Raw genomic sequence first — 17,364 nt, forward strand, 5'->3', positions numbered from 1 at the left:
GTTACAACCTACCCTGGTAGTGGGGTAGGTTGTAACAGTGGCACTCCTTGCATTTGACATCAAATTGTGAATTCTTTGATATACTTTGAGAAGTTTAAGGCACTGCTATTTGTAGTGGACAAATGAAGGTACTCTGTGTCAAAATTTAAGAGCCCTAGAACATTATGCAAGTTATGGGAGCTGAGACAAAAAAGTGTTACAACCATCCCCGGTCTCCCCTACACATGTTCTTGGTAAATGTGCCTTGGGATGGGCCACAGTGGTGGCATGACACGAAAATAAAAAGCATTCATTCATTCATTCATTCATTCATTCATTCATTCATTCATTCATTCATTCATTCATTCATTCATTCATTCATTCATTCATTCATTCATAGTGTTTCCCTCCCTTCATATCTCATGATGCTGCGATTTCCCATGTGGCATTAAATCTGCTGAATTGTGCTTATCATACACATAACATCTTTCACAATCATATATATTTTCCATTTGAATGTGTTGGAGGTCTCTATCCTGTTTTCTCTCTCAGACTGTTGTTACCGACAGAGAATGTGGTGCATCTGTTTGTGTTGTGTTTAGGCAGTTGTGACCCTGCTGGAATTTAATTTGTTTCAAGAGTTAGTAGAAGCTATAATCACTGCAGCACAAAGCCTCACGAGCCGCTGCAGAGACCAGGACAGAGAGATTGGATTTTCTATCTGTCTTTTCAAAGAGATCTCCCCTTCCCCTTCCCCCTGCTCATCAACACTGATGGAGCTCGATTGAGATCATGAACATGTGGGAAGTTAATTTTACATCAGTGTATCGTGCAGTATAAGAACATCATTATAAACTGTACAGTTTTTTCATACATTTGTATAATTCTGTCAATTAATATTAGTAGCATTTTAATAGGTTTGTCCATATGGCGTAGTTAATGGCACGTTATACCCACGGGCAACTTGCACACATGAGTGAAGACAAATTAATGAAAACAAAAATCATATGGAAGTATTTTATGTGTAGTGAAGCTAACTGACTCACAGATTTTTCTTCTTGCTGGAGATAGACACATGACAACCTCAGCGCCAAATGTGTGTAGTGTATAATTTGGCTGTGATTGTCCATATTCAGTGGTGCAGACTTCAGGTCTAGGGCGTACATCCATCCACAACACACAACATTAAGGAGTGGACCAGTGCTATATATACTCACCACGTCTACAATCATGGTTTCCATGTGGTCAGGGAACTGCAGAGCTGTAATCTTGAGCTTAGTCTTTGCACAGTTGTCTGCTGGATTTCTTCACAAGCACAGGAAACCGTTAGACTGAGATGTTTATACAATGAAATACTCTAAGACCTCAGCTAGCAATCAAATAGTGGCTTCTTTTGTCAAGACGTGTCCTGTTGGATAAAGTTAGAAGGATCCCTGTAAAATTTAAAGAATTTAAATATTTTCCTCTATGATAAAATAATGCTGTAATGATGACAGCTAAGAAAAAAAGGTAAGAGCAAGGTTACAAGAGAAACTGTTAATGTGTCAGGATACTTACAGAACAGGATATTCTTACAGTATCTTATATAAACAAAGGTAAGAGCAATACTGCATGTTGGCAATGCAAAATAAAGCATTTCTGACCAGAAAGGATGTGCAGTGGGGCAAGGAATAATGTTTATATAGCAGAAATCCACTCCTTTTTTTAAAAAGAGAGACTTGGCCAACAGGAAAACATAAAAAATTATACAATAATCAGTAATGTCAATTGGATGCAATAGAAGCATATAAACAAAAGGCATTTAAGATGCAAACAGGTAATGAAAATTTAAAAGTCTAGTTTGGTATCACCAGTGACTGATTTAATCTAACAATAGGTGACACGTACTCGACTGTAGGTTACTCTTTGCCTTGGCTTAGATGAAAGACTCACACAAACACAAATCCACATGCATGTGAAGCCTCAGGAATGTGATATACAGGAGGACTACACTTCCTCTCGAATGTCATTGTCACTTTCACTGCCAGTGTCCTCAAAAAAAGCACACGCTGCAACATACTGTGTCAGCAATGTCAAACCTGCAGCAGGCTGTGTTTAGTCTGTAGTGTCCTGCAACTGTTCTCTTTTACATAATGTGAAATAGGGATGAATATTTCATGGATGAAAATAACACAGCACAGAATACTTGCGAATAATCCTCTGCTGCATTCTCAGCCTTATTTCCCCAGTTCGGGCTACGGCCTTGATGTTGACATTTCTCTGACTTCATCAGCCATCTGTGAGTTGATTGGGTTGCTAAGGTCAAATACAGCAATGGGGGCTTACCATGTAATGTCATATTCAATGCGTTTGTCTTCAAAGAATCCACTCACCCACCGCTCATTTCATGCATCATTTTGCCATCATTCACTGGCTGCATTTGATCTTTCTCCGCTGTGCCTCTCTCTTTCTCTGCCTGTCTCTCTTCCAGCAACCCTCTTCCCCTCTTTCTATCTGTCTCCCCCTCTCATGCTGCATTATTTACTGTGTGGAAATGCCTAAAATTGCCTGCCACTACTTATTATAAGATGCATTTGTCAAGGGCAAGGATTAATGTCTGGTTCTGACAGCCCCAGTGCATCTTGGGAAAGTCAGAGAGCGGAGGCTTGGATGGGAAGGGCATTAGAATTGTTGTTGGTGTGCGTGTGTGTGGGAGGGGTGCGGGGTCGTGCCCCCTCTGTCCCTGCATCTCGTGGTGGTGTGAGGTGCTAAATGGTGGTTTTATGCAGAATAACCTTGGTGGTGTGCTGCATTAGTGACATCACAGGCTCCGTCGCGCTGCATTGACCAACGTCACAGCTGCTGCAGCAAGACTTGGCTGATATGCATCCCTTATTTCCCTCCTCTCTCCTGCGTCTCCTCTGCTGCCCCCCTCTATTTTCTCTCCCCCTCAGTCTGTGTCCTGCTTGTTTATTGTTGTCCCAGTCTATCTGCTATTTTCTCTCACTTTTAACTTCTTCCTCCTTTTTTCTCCCCCTCTGTCTCATCTTGAGCTGCAGCTGTGGCTACGCTGTAACATCACAGCTCTCCCCACATTCATACTGGAAAGCACTTGTTCAGTTTGAAGCCTCTTCATAATGAAACACAGGCTGATGTGGTGCAGCTTTTCTCTGGGATTTTTTTTGTGTCTCTTTTACATCATTCCCATTCTCAGTCCAGCTCTTTATATCACCTTCCTTGTCTTGTAGTTCCCTGGCTATGAACCGCCTCTCCTTCATCTTCCCATCATCCTCTTTCCCCTCTCTCCATCCAGGACCTCACACTGACATTCAGCAGCTTGGCAGTTTATCCCTCTGGCTTGGTGGGAGAGGTTAAGAAAGCCTCTGTGGCTGCTTTGCCATGCAGCACCTACCTGCCTATCTCCCCGCATTCCCTTCTTCATCTGAGAGATCACTCCTCTTCCAAAACAAAAACCCCTTGACCCACCCAACTCCTCCTTCTCTCTCCACCTTGATCTGCAGGCTTTGCTGGAGCAGCTCCTTAAGACCCCTCTGACAGGATACTGTTACAGCCCAGTTTGTCATCATGATTTTCAATAAACATGTGATCTTCGGAATCACTGCAGCCAATGCCCCTGGTTTACCTTGCCAACTCACATCCTGGGTTCATACAAACATTACTCATCAGTACCCCCGCCTCCCTTACCAACACAGTCCCCTCTCCTATCCCCTCTCCTAAGCCTGTATCAGCCTGATGTCTAAGTGTCAGTCAAACTGTACAGGCCTTTCAGCACCTATTGCAGCTGTCAGCTCAGCTGCTCTTGGAGACCTTGAATCTCACTCTCCCTGGCACCTTACTGTAATCCAGCCATTTAATGATGATCTTCCTCACCGGCCCCTTGATGCAAGAATTATTTGGCCGACACGGCACATGGCGTGACACATCTGCTCACTCCGAATATTTGTGGAGATAGCAGGGAGCTATCTGACTCAAGCAGCCTGTTTGTGTTTTTAATTGCGCTACACTTGATAGAGGGGAAATAAAGAACGGGTGAACAGATGGCAAATGGGGTTACATGACCACCCCCTGTCCACCTACTGTGTATGTGTGTGTGTGTGTATGTCAGTGTATTTGTCTGCGTTTTTGTTTCACAGTCACCATACTGTGAAGTTAGCCCACTGGAGACAGCTCAGTATAGCAACCAAAGCATTTCATCCACCACGCTGGGCACGACTCACATACCTCTGTGCAGACACACAAACATACACACACAGAGTAGAGACTACCCTGATGTCCTGGTAGTCTCCCAACAAATAACTCATCCACTGCTGTTTACCCTCTGAATTATACACACCAGCTAGTAGTTAGCTTAGGAGATTAGCCACAGTAGCTTCTGTAACATTTCTCTGCCTGTGTTTTTTTTTTTCTTTCTTGTCTGGAATGTGTGATGACTGTCAGTCTTTGAAAACCTCCAGACTCAAAATGTGGATTACATTTTATCTTTACTGTGAGATATTACAGACGGGGTCTCTGCCGTCTGGTAGCATGTATATTTAGGCAGGCATTTGAATCCAGGACTGAGTGAGAGCCTGACCCTGTCGAGCCAGCAGCTGAGGGCGATCACAGTATTTATGTTGTAGGAACTCACATATGCCCACTGATAATACAGTATGTACTGTTATAATGTGTGTGTGATGTAGGAGGCAGGGTAAAGTCAGTTTGGGGCTTATGGGTCATCCAGGCAGATAACATGGCATCCCAATGACCCCTAACTCAACTCCCCTCGGCATATCTGTCAGCAGGACTGCAGTAATGAAGGCTGGAGCCAAGTACTCAGGGTGAATATAAAGGTTTAGACTACAGAGGACGTATGTCACTTAGAGCTGAGTAGTTATGTCCAATGTAGATAAACAGATTACCCAAAAATAGATATACAGGCAGTCTGAGTATACTACATGAAAATGTATTGTTCATTAGAAACCTGCCTAGAAGATGATAGGAGTAGGGCAGAAAGATGTAGGTCTCAGGTGTCTCCTTCACTGTGTCATTGCATTGTCTTTGTTCTCCTCGCTTGTAATCCATCTATTTAGCCACTGTAAACCTGCCCGCTGTCTGTGGCTCAAGTCCCCAGAGTATATTAAATACCATGCCATCATAATGACATGCATGTGTGCGCAGGTGTCTAATCCGACGTGCAATGTTTTATTCACCTGTTGGCATCAGTGTTCACTTACAACAAACATGTCATTTTTTCCGTCTTCTCCCATAGAGCCAGGCAGAAGCACATTACAAAGGAAACCGCCATGCCAGGAGAGTCAAAGGCATCGAAACCTCTAAGAGTCGTCCTCAGGAGGGGGACAAGCCTCATACTGTGCCCCCCACCTCCTCCCCGTCTCCGCCCGGAGCATCAGGCACTGTCTCAGACAGCGAGCCCAGCAAAGCGGGTGAGAAAGAAAAAAAATAAATTAGGAGCTGCGAAAGTGCTTGTGTGAGTTTTGTTGTAGAAATAATCATTTCAATCCATGCAGGATGTTCAGAGGCTTATCGTTTTGCTGGAAAATGAAATGGAAAATTTGCAAGAATAACAAAGACATCTAATCACAGTGGCTTTTGCTGTGTATTGTTTTTCTTGCAAGCTTCGTGTGTGGCCTGATTTGGCTGCAGCATCTTACGGCCAACAACACAGTCCCACAAACATCACAAAGAGTCTGCACTGATGGTAGTGTTTATGGGGAAAAGTAAAAATTTTAATTTAGTGTTGGTTGTTTCATGGGAGATTGGTGTCTGAACAAAACCCTCAGTTGCCAAGACTACCAAGAAAAATCATTTTCAATGATAGTTAAAAATAAACTCAGTCCTGAGGAAGTTACTTAAAAAGTGGGACACACTTGAAGGAACGAGTTTCCTCTGTGACACTGAACACATTAAATTTCATTAAGATTTTAAATAGAGCTTTAACTTCAAAGGAGTGTGTCCAAGTTGGTCTGAATGCGACTCCAGTTCCATAAGCACGGGCATATGCTTGATGAAAACATGAATCAGGTTGATAGGAAAGTTAAACTAAAATCAAGGGGAATCTGACTCACTTTTCCAACAGTGTTAAAAAGTCAGAGCCAAAAGTGAAATTCTACTACTGTACAACCCTAACCAAGAATTTAATATGCGTTCCACATAGTAAGGAGTCATTCAGTTCATTATATTTGCGTCCTCTGGCAGAGGTGAAAATAGTAGAAAGGAGACTGTAGCACTAACAAATGAAAAATGTTTATTGTCAGGAGTACTTTATCAGTGTATGTTACAGACCATTTTTGTCTTAATCTGGGACAATGAACTGATGCCAGGGGATGATCTTTTATTGATCTTGTCGGGCCAACAGCTGAATAGCACAGATGAGAGCAGATGAACCAACATGAAAGCCAGACGTCAGGTGTTTTGCTCTCTGAGTGATAGGTTGATCAAAGTAGAAGCCTCATCAATGTACCACAGACAATCCTCTCTATTAGTCCACTCTAACCACATCATTGCTTTGTTCAGCGGGGCAAAGCAAAAGTGGCTTGGTGTCTATCCATTAAGGCTATGAGTAGACGAGTTGGCGTGGAGCACGGCAACATGGCAGATTCCTGGCGTCTTTTCAAGGAACCCCACTGTGGCGTGCATATGTTTGTGCATGTGTGTGTGTTCCTGAGTGAGTTACTGGGAAGTGCAAAACCACAGAGTCAAAATAGAATATGTTGCCCGAGTCCAGGGTGGGTGGTAATGAGTGCAGAGACTGATTGAGAAAAATAAAGATGACACCACTGTGGAAGAGCCACAGAAAGGACAGAGATGGCAGCTGATATGACTGATATGAAAAGTGATTCACTGTTGGCAGATTCATTATTCGTTGGTCAGTATACTGAGCATGATTAAGGCATTGCACGCGCTTTCTTTAGCCGTATGTCTTAAGCTCTGACCCCGTTGTCTTAGTATTACTTAACCTTTGTCTGTGTTACTCATCTTCCTATTTCGAGCTATAATTCCTAGACTGGATGCTGCATGTATGTGTCCTTCTTCTTTCTCCACCCAGAATTTTCCATTCTCTCAGTGTCACCACTCTGTCCTTGGATCAAACATGAGGCAATGAATAGACCGGTCATGTTTTGGTGACATTTACAAAGGTTTCTGTAGCTGACTGTTTACCAGACATTTCCGCCTTATTGACGGGAGGCCATAGAGCAAACACGATGAATGAAAAGATGACACTCAGATTCAATAGAGGCCAATATGCTGCAACATGCCAGAGCTAAGGTCGTAGCATTTCACCGTCTTTGACTCTTACTATCCATAAAAATAACACAATCCTTTTCTAGTTGATCCCAGCATAGTAAAAACCACGTCTTTTTTCTCATTCACCCTCCCTCAAGGGGGATCTCAGATCAGTTCCAGGCCAATCGCCATTAGTGAGACTTCCCGGGGCGAACTCCAACAACATGGGGAGCCAAAAGAAGCCATGATTGGGATCTGAAAGTAGCAACATGTGAAAGAATGCCTTTTTCCATCCAAGCCTCTTTCTCGTGACCCTGGAACCCTGTCTCTCCCTGCTCTCCCTGCATGTGTGCTTACTTGTGGGTTTGTGTGTGATTGTACTGTATGTGTATGTCAGTCTTAGGCAATCTTTGGGGACCGATTGTACAACAGAGACCATTTAATTGGGGGTGGATCGTCCAACTGTGGACAAAAATTTCTCCAATTTGAAAAAAAAAAGGTCAATGCAAGAGTTAAGGTCTGTCGTCAGTGTAATGTAAAGGGACAACTGATGTGTACATATATGTATGTGTATGTGTATGTGTATGTGGTTGTGGATGTGGATGTGGATGTGGATGTGGATGTGTATTTGTATGTGTATTTGTATGTATGTGTGTCCTCAGTGTCATCCTGTCCCACTGCTTCATGGTTGGGGAACAGACCTCTGGGAGCAGACTGCTGTACATGACCTTAACTTGGAATGCAGCATCTGGAGAATGGACACTGTAGTTCAGGCAGTGGAGTCAAACACGGGTCACTGACGGGTTACTCTGAAATTGACAAAGATACATCGGGCTATACACTAAGGTTTGCACATAAATACACAAAAACGAATATGGGTACAGTAGGCCTGTGCAAACACATTCAGAAGGACAAGGAGGAGATTTCCCACAGTGCAAATCCCTTACAACCCAGCGCAGCCTTCTTTGCTGATGTTGAGTGTTGTTTCCTGTTCGTGGTCTGTTTGTTGATGTTGGATTTTATGCAATATGACCGTACTCTGAGACATTCACATTTAATATCGCTATGATGCCCTTCTCTTTGACACCACATCATTTCTCATCAACATGTTTAACACGGTCATGAAGCCCCGATGGCAGCGATGCCCATGAGCAGTGCACAGAAAGACCTTGCTAAAGGCTAATGGTTCGAATGCTGTTTCTGTTTCAGCCTTATGGCTGTCAGTGCAGGTCATGAGTTTTGTAGCCCTTTAAGAGTTTGTGGTGTTACCCCCAAAGAGGAGGCTCTTGGCTTTGGGGGATTTGGCCTAGAGAACTGAGGGTTTGGCTGCGCCTGTGGGCAGGAGAGAGGCAGCTGTTTACTTGGAGAGAAACTCTCCTCTTCCCTCTCTCCTTCCCCTCTGCTCTATCCCTCTGCTGTCTGACACTCCCACACTAATGAAGGGCCCTGTTAAAACCACCTGATATTATAGCGCTCTTTAGTGCACACAAACACACACACAGGCGCACACACACCCAAGGTCAATTAAACAGATGACTTTCATGTGAGGGCTAGGGTTACATGGCTGTGAGGAGACTGTACTATTGAGTTACATAGAGCTTACAGTATACTGTATGCTTTTTATGCTTCATGTCTCATGTGTTGGTCTTGGAAGTGAGTTTTCAGAAAATTCACCAGAAAATTCCTGTGTTGCAATAACGTAAGTAAGTGATAAACATAATTTGATTGCCTGTGTGTGTCATGTGTGTGTCATGTGGGTGTGTGTGTGTGAGGGAGGGAGGGAGGGAGGGAGGGGGGGGAGGGAGGGAGAGAGAGACTAAGAGTTAGGACGTAGGCCAGACTGGGAAAAAGGCACCCAACTGCATTATGAATGAGGCATGGGTCTTGTAGGGCCAGCATTATGTTTCGTAGCTCGTTAATCATTAAGAACGGGCATTGGGGGCGGTACTGGTGGCAGACGGAGTCATCCAGTAACCCTCACCCCTGCACACACACACACACACACACACACACACACACACACACACACACACACACACACACACACACACACACAGACAGACACTGCCCACAAACTGGCATACCCATACATAGTCAGCCTCCTGGTATCTCAAAATACCTCTGTGATCTGTTTACCTTGGTTTTAATTGCACTGGTTTCATTTAACACTTAAAATAAACAAAGCGTATGCATCGCTGCATAATGTTGCACCTACACACAGATTGATTATGGCAATAACATTTTATATAACAACAAAAAGCTTCCTCGTTGTTGTTTGGTTTCTAACCCTATGGGATCATTTACACTGCATAGAATAGGGAACATTTGCTTACACAGGCACTCATTAATATACTGCCTTCCACACCAATTCTACAATATACACACAATAACTATATATTTTATATTTTCAAGAAGCTATTGCAATGCAGACTGGAGAAAATTTCACACTTCAGGACTCAAGATGAACATCAGATTCACAATGGAAAAGCAGAAGTTCCTTAGCTCTGAATTTGAATTGGTCTGTATTAAATCCCTTGGCTTTATCAACAAAACCTCTCCCCATGGACTTCTTACTGTATACATAGCTTTAATTTCCTGAAGTGGATTAAGGCGACGCAGACACACCAGGCTGTAGTGTAAAGCATCTGGACTAAGTTATCTCCCTCTGCTGACCTCTCCCAGTGAATAATGCACTCCTCTGTTTGAGGCCAGCAAGAAGCGAAGGTCAGTTAACTGTCTTATCAATGTTTAATTAGACTTGCATATCCCCTTTTTTCCTGAAGAATCAAATAACTCTGAAAGTGGAGTTCTGGGGCAATAAAATATACAGCAATTTGCCAACTCTACACTTTACATTTTAGTTTTAAATTATGACAAAAACACACACTTTGCTGCTCGGTGTGAGTAGTGATCTTTGGTTGTTGAGGCGGACAGTGAATAGCTTTGGCTACGTGACACTATAGGGTTAACCTCCAACTGACCTTGGGTGACGAGTGTAGGAGACATTCACTGTAATATGAGGTGAAATAGTGACTGGAAGTGACGGTTCAGTGTGGCAGAGATCCAGACTATCATGGATCACAAAATCCCTCGCTACCATTGAGCCGTCCACCTCTGCCCTCCTCCACTTGACTTTAACTCAGACCACATGTTACAGACGCTGTGGATTCTGGGTTTGTTTCTTGGCATTTGTGATGAAATCAGCTACATGTGTTTGTGCTGTGTGTGGGCAAACCTTAACAACAACAACACTGCAAAGAACTGCTACGGCTTGTCTGTCATTCTGCTCTGCTGCACTTGCAGGTACAACCTCTGCAAGCATCTCAACCAGCTCGGTTCCACTGTGTGGCAAAGTAGGCACATTATGATCACAAAGCTCTTCAAAGAGCACTCGCCCTCACTCAGCACTTTGATCCCGGCCTGGTTTATGGACTCCTCAATGCCACAGAGAGTCAGGGAGAGAGATATTCTTTTTTTTTTTTCTTTTTAACTAAACATCTGTTTGACAAACGCGCAGTGCAGCCAGCAGCAGCTCTGCAGTTGGAAACTTCCAGTATGGAAAGAGAGAGAATTTCGATCTGGAAAGCAATGGAATGGAAAGCACTCAGAATGGCATCTTCATCAGAGATGATGCAATAGAATCGCCGGAGCAACTCTGTAGTTACACAATATACAAACTATCGTAGTCACAAAAGAATTTCTGAGTGGAACAAAAACATAAAAATATCGTGGCCCCCATGGGCTCCGTCATGTGACAACATGACAAAGCATGTGGAGATTCTTAAAAAGGAAATTGGACAGTTAAATTCAATATTTGTTTTCTTCCCAGAAATACTCCATGTTATCCCTTTAATACCATAATCCAGTGGGGCTTTTCCATTGCCTGCCTTTGGCGCTACATCCTGTGGAGTTTTAAAAAGGGGCCTGCTGGTCCTGGTTGATGGAAGGGGGGGATTTCTGAATACCCCACCCGAATTTAGGGGGTCTTTTTTTTCAGCCAACACCCATTACTTTGTGAATACCGAAGGCATTGTGTAAGGGAGTGACTGACCAGAAACATGTGTTTGGAAATGTATGCATAAACATGCTCTGTGATGAGGAGAAAGTTACCATCATACCAGTACTGTATGTTGAGATTAAAACAGAGAGAGAGAGAGAGAGAGGGGGGGGGGGGGGGGGGGGGGGGAGTGAGCACAGAGTATGAGTAGAGCTCATTTAATGGTATTTTCTTTGGACTGTGTATTGCCCTGTGACAAAGCAAGTGCCATGTTGCTTCAACTCCAGCCAACAAAAACAACAGGTGTGTTGGAAAGTGTGGAAAGTGCACAGCAGGCTGAAGTGTCTGTTTTCTATTACTCACAGGTTTCTAAATAAAAATGAGACCTTTTCAATAAAAGACTGGCTTGAAAACTTCAAACACATGACCACCTCCTTACACACTTGAGACATACATTTTCCTCCTGATCCCCTCTGTGTATAACTTGAATTAAAAACCAGTTACAACCTATACCATCGGAAATAAAAAAGCACTTCCGCCTGCAGACACTTTGTGTTGGTTTGTCTGATCTGTGGACCAGACTGTGCCTTCCACATGCAGTTGGGTGTGGTTAGTGATGTGGTTTGACATAGTTTTATTTTTCAGGGGGACTACGCTTCACCACAAAGTTTAAAGACACTAAAGTCAATAGTAAAACATTTTATTGTTAGAGTTATGAACCCTTTTGACTATAAAATCAGTGCTTTGATTTTTCTCCATACTGTTTTTGACTTTTATTTTGTTTCTTTCTTTGTTTCTCTCCTTGTTCCTGTAGATGAAACACGGCCTCTGTCACAGTTAAATGGGCCCCTGCTGGCCCCCGGACCGCTTCCCACTCTTCCCACTCCACCCACCCCGCCCATGGACTCCCCCATGCCCTCAGTGTGCCCCCTCCTACCCACCCCAACTCCTCCCTTGATCCCCCCTTCCTCATCCTCCCCAGGCTGTGGCAGTGGTGGTAGCACCAACTCAGAGCAGCCCGGATCCGGACCCCCAGGTTCAGGAGCAGCCGGCGCCTCGGCCTCCAGCAGCCCGTCCAACCCAGAGTCAGAGGAAGACAAGGCAAAGAAGCTGCTGTACTGCTCACTGTGCAAGGTGGCGGTCAATTCCTTGTCACAGCTGGAGGCCCATAACAAAGGTGGGTTAATCTGCCAGCTCTGATACTGTACACCACGGTGCTTCTGCTGTTGTATTTGTGCACTTTCCAGACATTAGCCGGCAATCAAACCACCTGGGATTAACTGTCATGTTTTTCTCCTCGGATCTTGTGCTGAGTTTTATTTACTCAGCTACGCCTGGATTCTTTGTTCACTAAACCCACACTGCTGCAAAATGTAGCACAAGCACCTGTCCAGGTTCACAAATTTGGCAAAACTCCCTCTGGTGTTTCAGGTTAAGCACTGAGACAAACACTGAGCAGCAGATAACAACCTCTGTAACCAAGTCGCCTTTTACTGCCTCACCTACTTACACCCCGCCACAGTTTCTTTACTCGTGCAAGGTATAATTACTAAAAAGAAAACTATCCCCCACTCAAGGATTTCACGATGTATCTTGTCATTTGCAGCACGCAGTATAAAAAGCATTCCACTTAGCCTGAAGGATGTCTTCTGAAAAAAAAGCAGAGGAGGATGGCTGAGGCGGGGAACCACTGCACGGGGATATAGTAGGAAAATAAAAGAAAAATAAGTTGTTATGTGGGTGAGCTCACTGCAATACCAGCGTCGACATCCAGTCAGACAGCTTTCACACATGACGACACTTTCTCAGGGCCCCAAATACCCCTGAGGTTCTTGCTGCCTGCTTTAATCCTTTATGCCCGACCCAACTTAGTGCTGCCTGTGACCTTGTTTCCCTCTGAGGACAGTTTCTATCTGATGGATTTCCACTCTTTCTTTTGGGAGTTGTTCTTCCCTACACATAGCCTACATCTACTGCACGTGAAAAAAATCTTCAGAGACACAGCAGACAGTGTTACTATCCCACTTGCCTTGAGTAATGTTAGACCCAGCCAGCTCAGCCAGACCTGAGAGCAGCCAGCAAATACCTCTTAATGCTGGAAAAAGTATTAATCAATAGAAGTGCAATCACTGTTGCCATTATGGTCAGATTAACTCGTGGAAGGCTTTTGGAATTCATGTTTTATCATCCTCTAATTAATTCTTTATCAACACAGCAATAAATTTGCTTTACGTCTGCTCACAAACACATTAACGATGCAAATGCACATGGAAGTAAAACAAGACATCAGCCTCTAAACATGATCTCAGGTCACAGCATGCTGTCAGCTAATCGGCTCCAAAGTTCAATCCCAGGATGGGCAAGAGTTGAAGCTGTTGAAACTCTATGAGGGAAATGATCTGGAAGCAATCACCCTTACTCATTCTCAAAATCAAAACAGCGCATGTTAGCAGGGTCGGAAAATAAAAGCATATGTCGTGCAGACACAAAGACATGAACAGCGTGCGTGGCACAGACCAAACAGCAGAAAGGACGAAAAAAGAAAGGAGAAAGGATGGCGTATGTAATGTTGTTTTTAATAATTACTCAACCGTTTCCTGCCAAGCCATTGCCTGTTTTTGTGTTTTCAAATATGCTTTGTGTCCTTGTGCGTTGGCTTACACCGTGAGTCAACCTTACAAAGACAAAAAAATCCACTGAGCTGTCTATTGTCAGACCAAAATAGAACAAAGGCAAAAACAGACACCCCAAGAGCACATTCCTGGCCACGAAAATCCGTCAATCCAGCCCCTTCCTCTCCAGTGCAGCCCACAACCTCCATGTTCCCCATCAGCCTCACAACCATGACAATTGTTCTCCCTTTTGTAACTTAGCTGTTCAAAGGGATGTCAGAGAGCGACTCAAATTCAAAGTCAGAGCCAATGATAGTGGGGTGATTTACTCTGAGAGAGGCTTAGCAGTAAGGGGGGAATAGGAAACCACAGGGTCAAGTTTGGGGTGGGGTGGGTGTAGGCGGTGGGTGGTGTAACTAAAATATTTTAGCCATGAACAAAACATGATTATTTAATGAGATACTATTCATGCACGCTCTCTGGTGTGCTGTTCTGCAGACCGCATTGAGAATATATACTAACTGCACATAGAGAAAGTATAAATTCCTACAATTTAAATTCTCTTTGGACAGAATACTTTTCTCTGATTCACTCAATATTTAGGGTTATATTCTTGCTGGAATAACGATTGGGTTAATAGCAGGGTTTGTGGAGACTATTGAGTGTGTTGATTTATGTCCAGGAAACACATCTGTCACATGTTTATTAATTGTGTTGTGTCTAGTATTTCATATAATGAAACAAGTCAGTGATTTGATCCTACAGTTATGTTAATTATTGACAGAAACACTGTCTGTTCAATCAGACACATGACCATAACTTCATTCAGAGTTTAGTTATCTTTATGTGTTCACAGTTATACAAAACAGTGACCTACAGGTCTTGATAGTTTGTTAAAACTGTGTTATTCTGTCACATCAGTATGCAGTGAAACAGTATGAAGCACAGGTGTAATGACCTTGTTGCACAGCAAATGCTTGGACTGCAAAATCCATCCCAAGACCAGTCAAACCTTTTTGACAGAATAACCTGCCCTTGAATTTCCAAACTTCTGACATTTACTGTCAAAAGTATTGATTTTAAAAGTGAAGGTCCAGTGGTGCAGCACTGTCATTGATATTGGCACATGAGGTGGATATAATTTAATAGTGTGCATGCTGCATGACCTTTTGTCAGCCTTTTCCACTGAATCAAACATTGAAAGTTATTACAATTAACACTAGAGAGACCTTTGAGTTCATCGTCCAGATCAGCAGATGCTTGGCTGTCTGACTGCAGCCCTCTAGTGGTACAAACATAGCACTGCAACTTTATATTGCAGCGTGTCCTGTATGTGTCGTTAACATGGAATGGAAAATAAAGACACGTGCACATATGGTTTATTTTCACATTACAGAGAGATGCAGAGAAATGGCTTCATTTAACTTCAGACAGGTGGAGGCAGCATGACTTATATGTTATAAATAGTGATACATCTCTAGTGTATTACCTCATTTCACTCTGTTAGTGTCTAAATATGATCTCATATTGGTCAATGACATTGCTGTGTGTTTGATTTTGTGTGTGTGTTTCTGCCTGCAGGTACCAAACACAAAACTATTCTAGAGGCACGGAGCGGGCTGGGCCCCATCAAGGCGTATCCTCGCTTAGGCCCCAAACCCAGTGGAGAGCAGGGAGGGGGGCCAGTGGACCCCAACACTCAGGAACGAACCTTCCACTGTGAGATCTGCAATGTGCGGGTCAACTCTGAACTGCAACTCAAACAGGTAAGAGCAAAAAGATTTCCCACCAGATAAGATATAATCAATGCCACAACTGTACATCAGTGTCATGATGTCTAATATAGATAATATTTTTCCTTTTGGGATAGTAGGGCTAAGTTATGTTTCCATGTTCTCTCCTTTCAGCACATATCAAGTCGAAGGCACCGGGACGGCATGGCGGGCAAGCCTAACCCACTCCTCAGCCGACACAAGAAGCACAGGGGGGCTGATCTGACGGTAAAGTTTTTAAAGTTTCACTGTTTAAGTCTGACTCCTCATGTGACATAGTCAGCAAACCTGAGCTCCTCAGAGCAAATAGATAGTGATAACCAAGAACATATCGTCTGAATGGTTTATTTAGAGCGTGTTGATCTGATACCGTCAAAAGCCTGCCAGTTGTTCTATTTTGGGCCGTGTCCTGAAAATACTAACTCAGCCGAACTGGAATCTCTGCATTATGACAGATCAAAAGAGTCTGAGAAGGAAATCTGTTTTCCCTACATATGTTGACCTTCTGGGAGTAATAATTTTATCCCTCTCTCTCCCCCCCTCTCCTGTCTTGTGTCTCTTTCTTCGCCCCCTTCTGTTTTTAGTCTTCTTTGACCTTCTCCAAGGATCTCACCAAAGCTTTGGGTGCAGGGCTGTTGCCCAACCCCTTGGCTGTTGCCGCAGCAATGGCCGCTGCAGCTTCCTCAAACCAGTTGGCCCTCCGCGCAGCAGCTCCTGGGCACCCACACCATCACCTACTGCAAGGCCCCCCTCTCAGCCACGCCATCCTAAGACCGGCCCCGGGGCCCATCCGCACCACCCACGGGCCAATCCTCTTCTCCCCTTACTGACACATCACCCTCTGACTTCGGCCAGTAAGGAACAGCCACTCCAAAAGCACACTGTGAAGAAACAAACATGATCAACAAACAGCAATCGATAGGGGGAAAAAAAATCCAATCATTTAAGTATTGAACTGAGGAAAGCAAGGGAATGGAGCAGCGGAAAGGAGTAGAAATATACGTCTCTCTTTCTTCCCTTTACCTGAAACTCTCCCTCCATTTCAAAGACTTCTGAGTGATCCAATGATGGAATGAGCAGAGGAGAGATACTCATTATGCATTGAACTCCCTTGTACATCTCTCACCTTCCCTGGTCCCTCTTCCTTGCGCTGTGGCCCCGTCACAGCCGCCTCAATAGCTACAGAAGAAACACGCGCAGACGTTTCTAGAAACATTAAACCACATGTAGTGTTACATAATTATTCTGGGCCAGGTTGGTTTTCCTCTGTCATCACGGCTCAACGTGTTCTTCTCATCCTATGCACCTCAAAAACCAAGACAATAATGTTATGTCAGTAGGGTAGCTGCTTCCATCGGTCTTTGCTGTATGCGTCACATGTAGCTGTGGCGGCCTCCACGGTACTGTACATGTCCCCTTCTGCGCCGGAGGCCAGCAACTCTTCAGTTTCTGACAATAGGTCCTCGCTAGATACAACATGACTTCGGCTGACAGGCAGGTGGTAGCCGCATCTGAACATGTCTGATGGTTGGGTGGGTCAAGAGAGCAGAGAAGTGACTGTGGGGGATTGCACTCCCCTTGTCATTTCTAGAGAGGGCAAGGTGAGAGGGGGGCTGGCATGGGTCAGTGGATGGATTGACCCCAGGCAGCATGCAGACACACACACACACACACACACACAGGCACCAATGAATCTGTGTTTTAAAATAGACTCTACCAACAAAAATCACTGCAGGGCACATCTGCCAACCTTCGTATTAGTCAGAGACGAGCCTCACCA

The 17,364-nt window shown here is 44.0% G+C and overlaps 1 protein-coding gene across 1 annotated transcript in view; it reads left to right on the forward strand.

Moving 5' to 3' along the window:
• Positions 1 to 16,443, forward strand: part of znf385a (zinc finger protein 385A) — a 57,936-nt gene extending 41,493 nt beyond the window's left edge. Inside the window, exons 4-8 of the mRNA XM_083974716.1 lie at positions 5,228 to 5,402; positions 12,015 to 12,377; positions 15,394 to 15,578; positions 15,720 to 15,812; positions 16,169 to 16,443. Coding sequence (XP_083830842.1) covers positions 5,228 to 5,402; positions 12,015 to 12,377; positions 15,394 to 15,578; positions 15,720 to 15,812; positions 16,169 to 16,414 — 1,062 coding nt within the window. The 3' untranslated portion in view covers positions 16,415 to 16,443. The remainder of the gene's footprint in view (positions 1 to 5,227; positions 5,403 to 12,014; positions 12,378 to 15,393; positions 15,579 to 15,719; positions 15,813 to 16,168) is intronic.
• Positions 16,444 to 17,364: the final 921 nt, after the last annotated feature.

This window comes from Trachurus trachurus (assembly GCF_905171665.1).
Source record: "Trachurus trachurus genome assembly, chromosome: 7".
In the NCBI taxonomy this organism is placed as follows: Eukaryota; Metazoa; Chordata; class Actinopteri; order Carangiformes; family Carangidae; genus Trachurus; species Trachurus trachurus.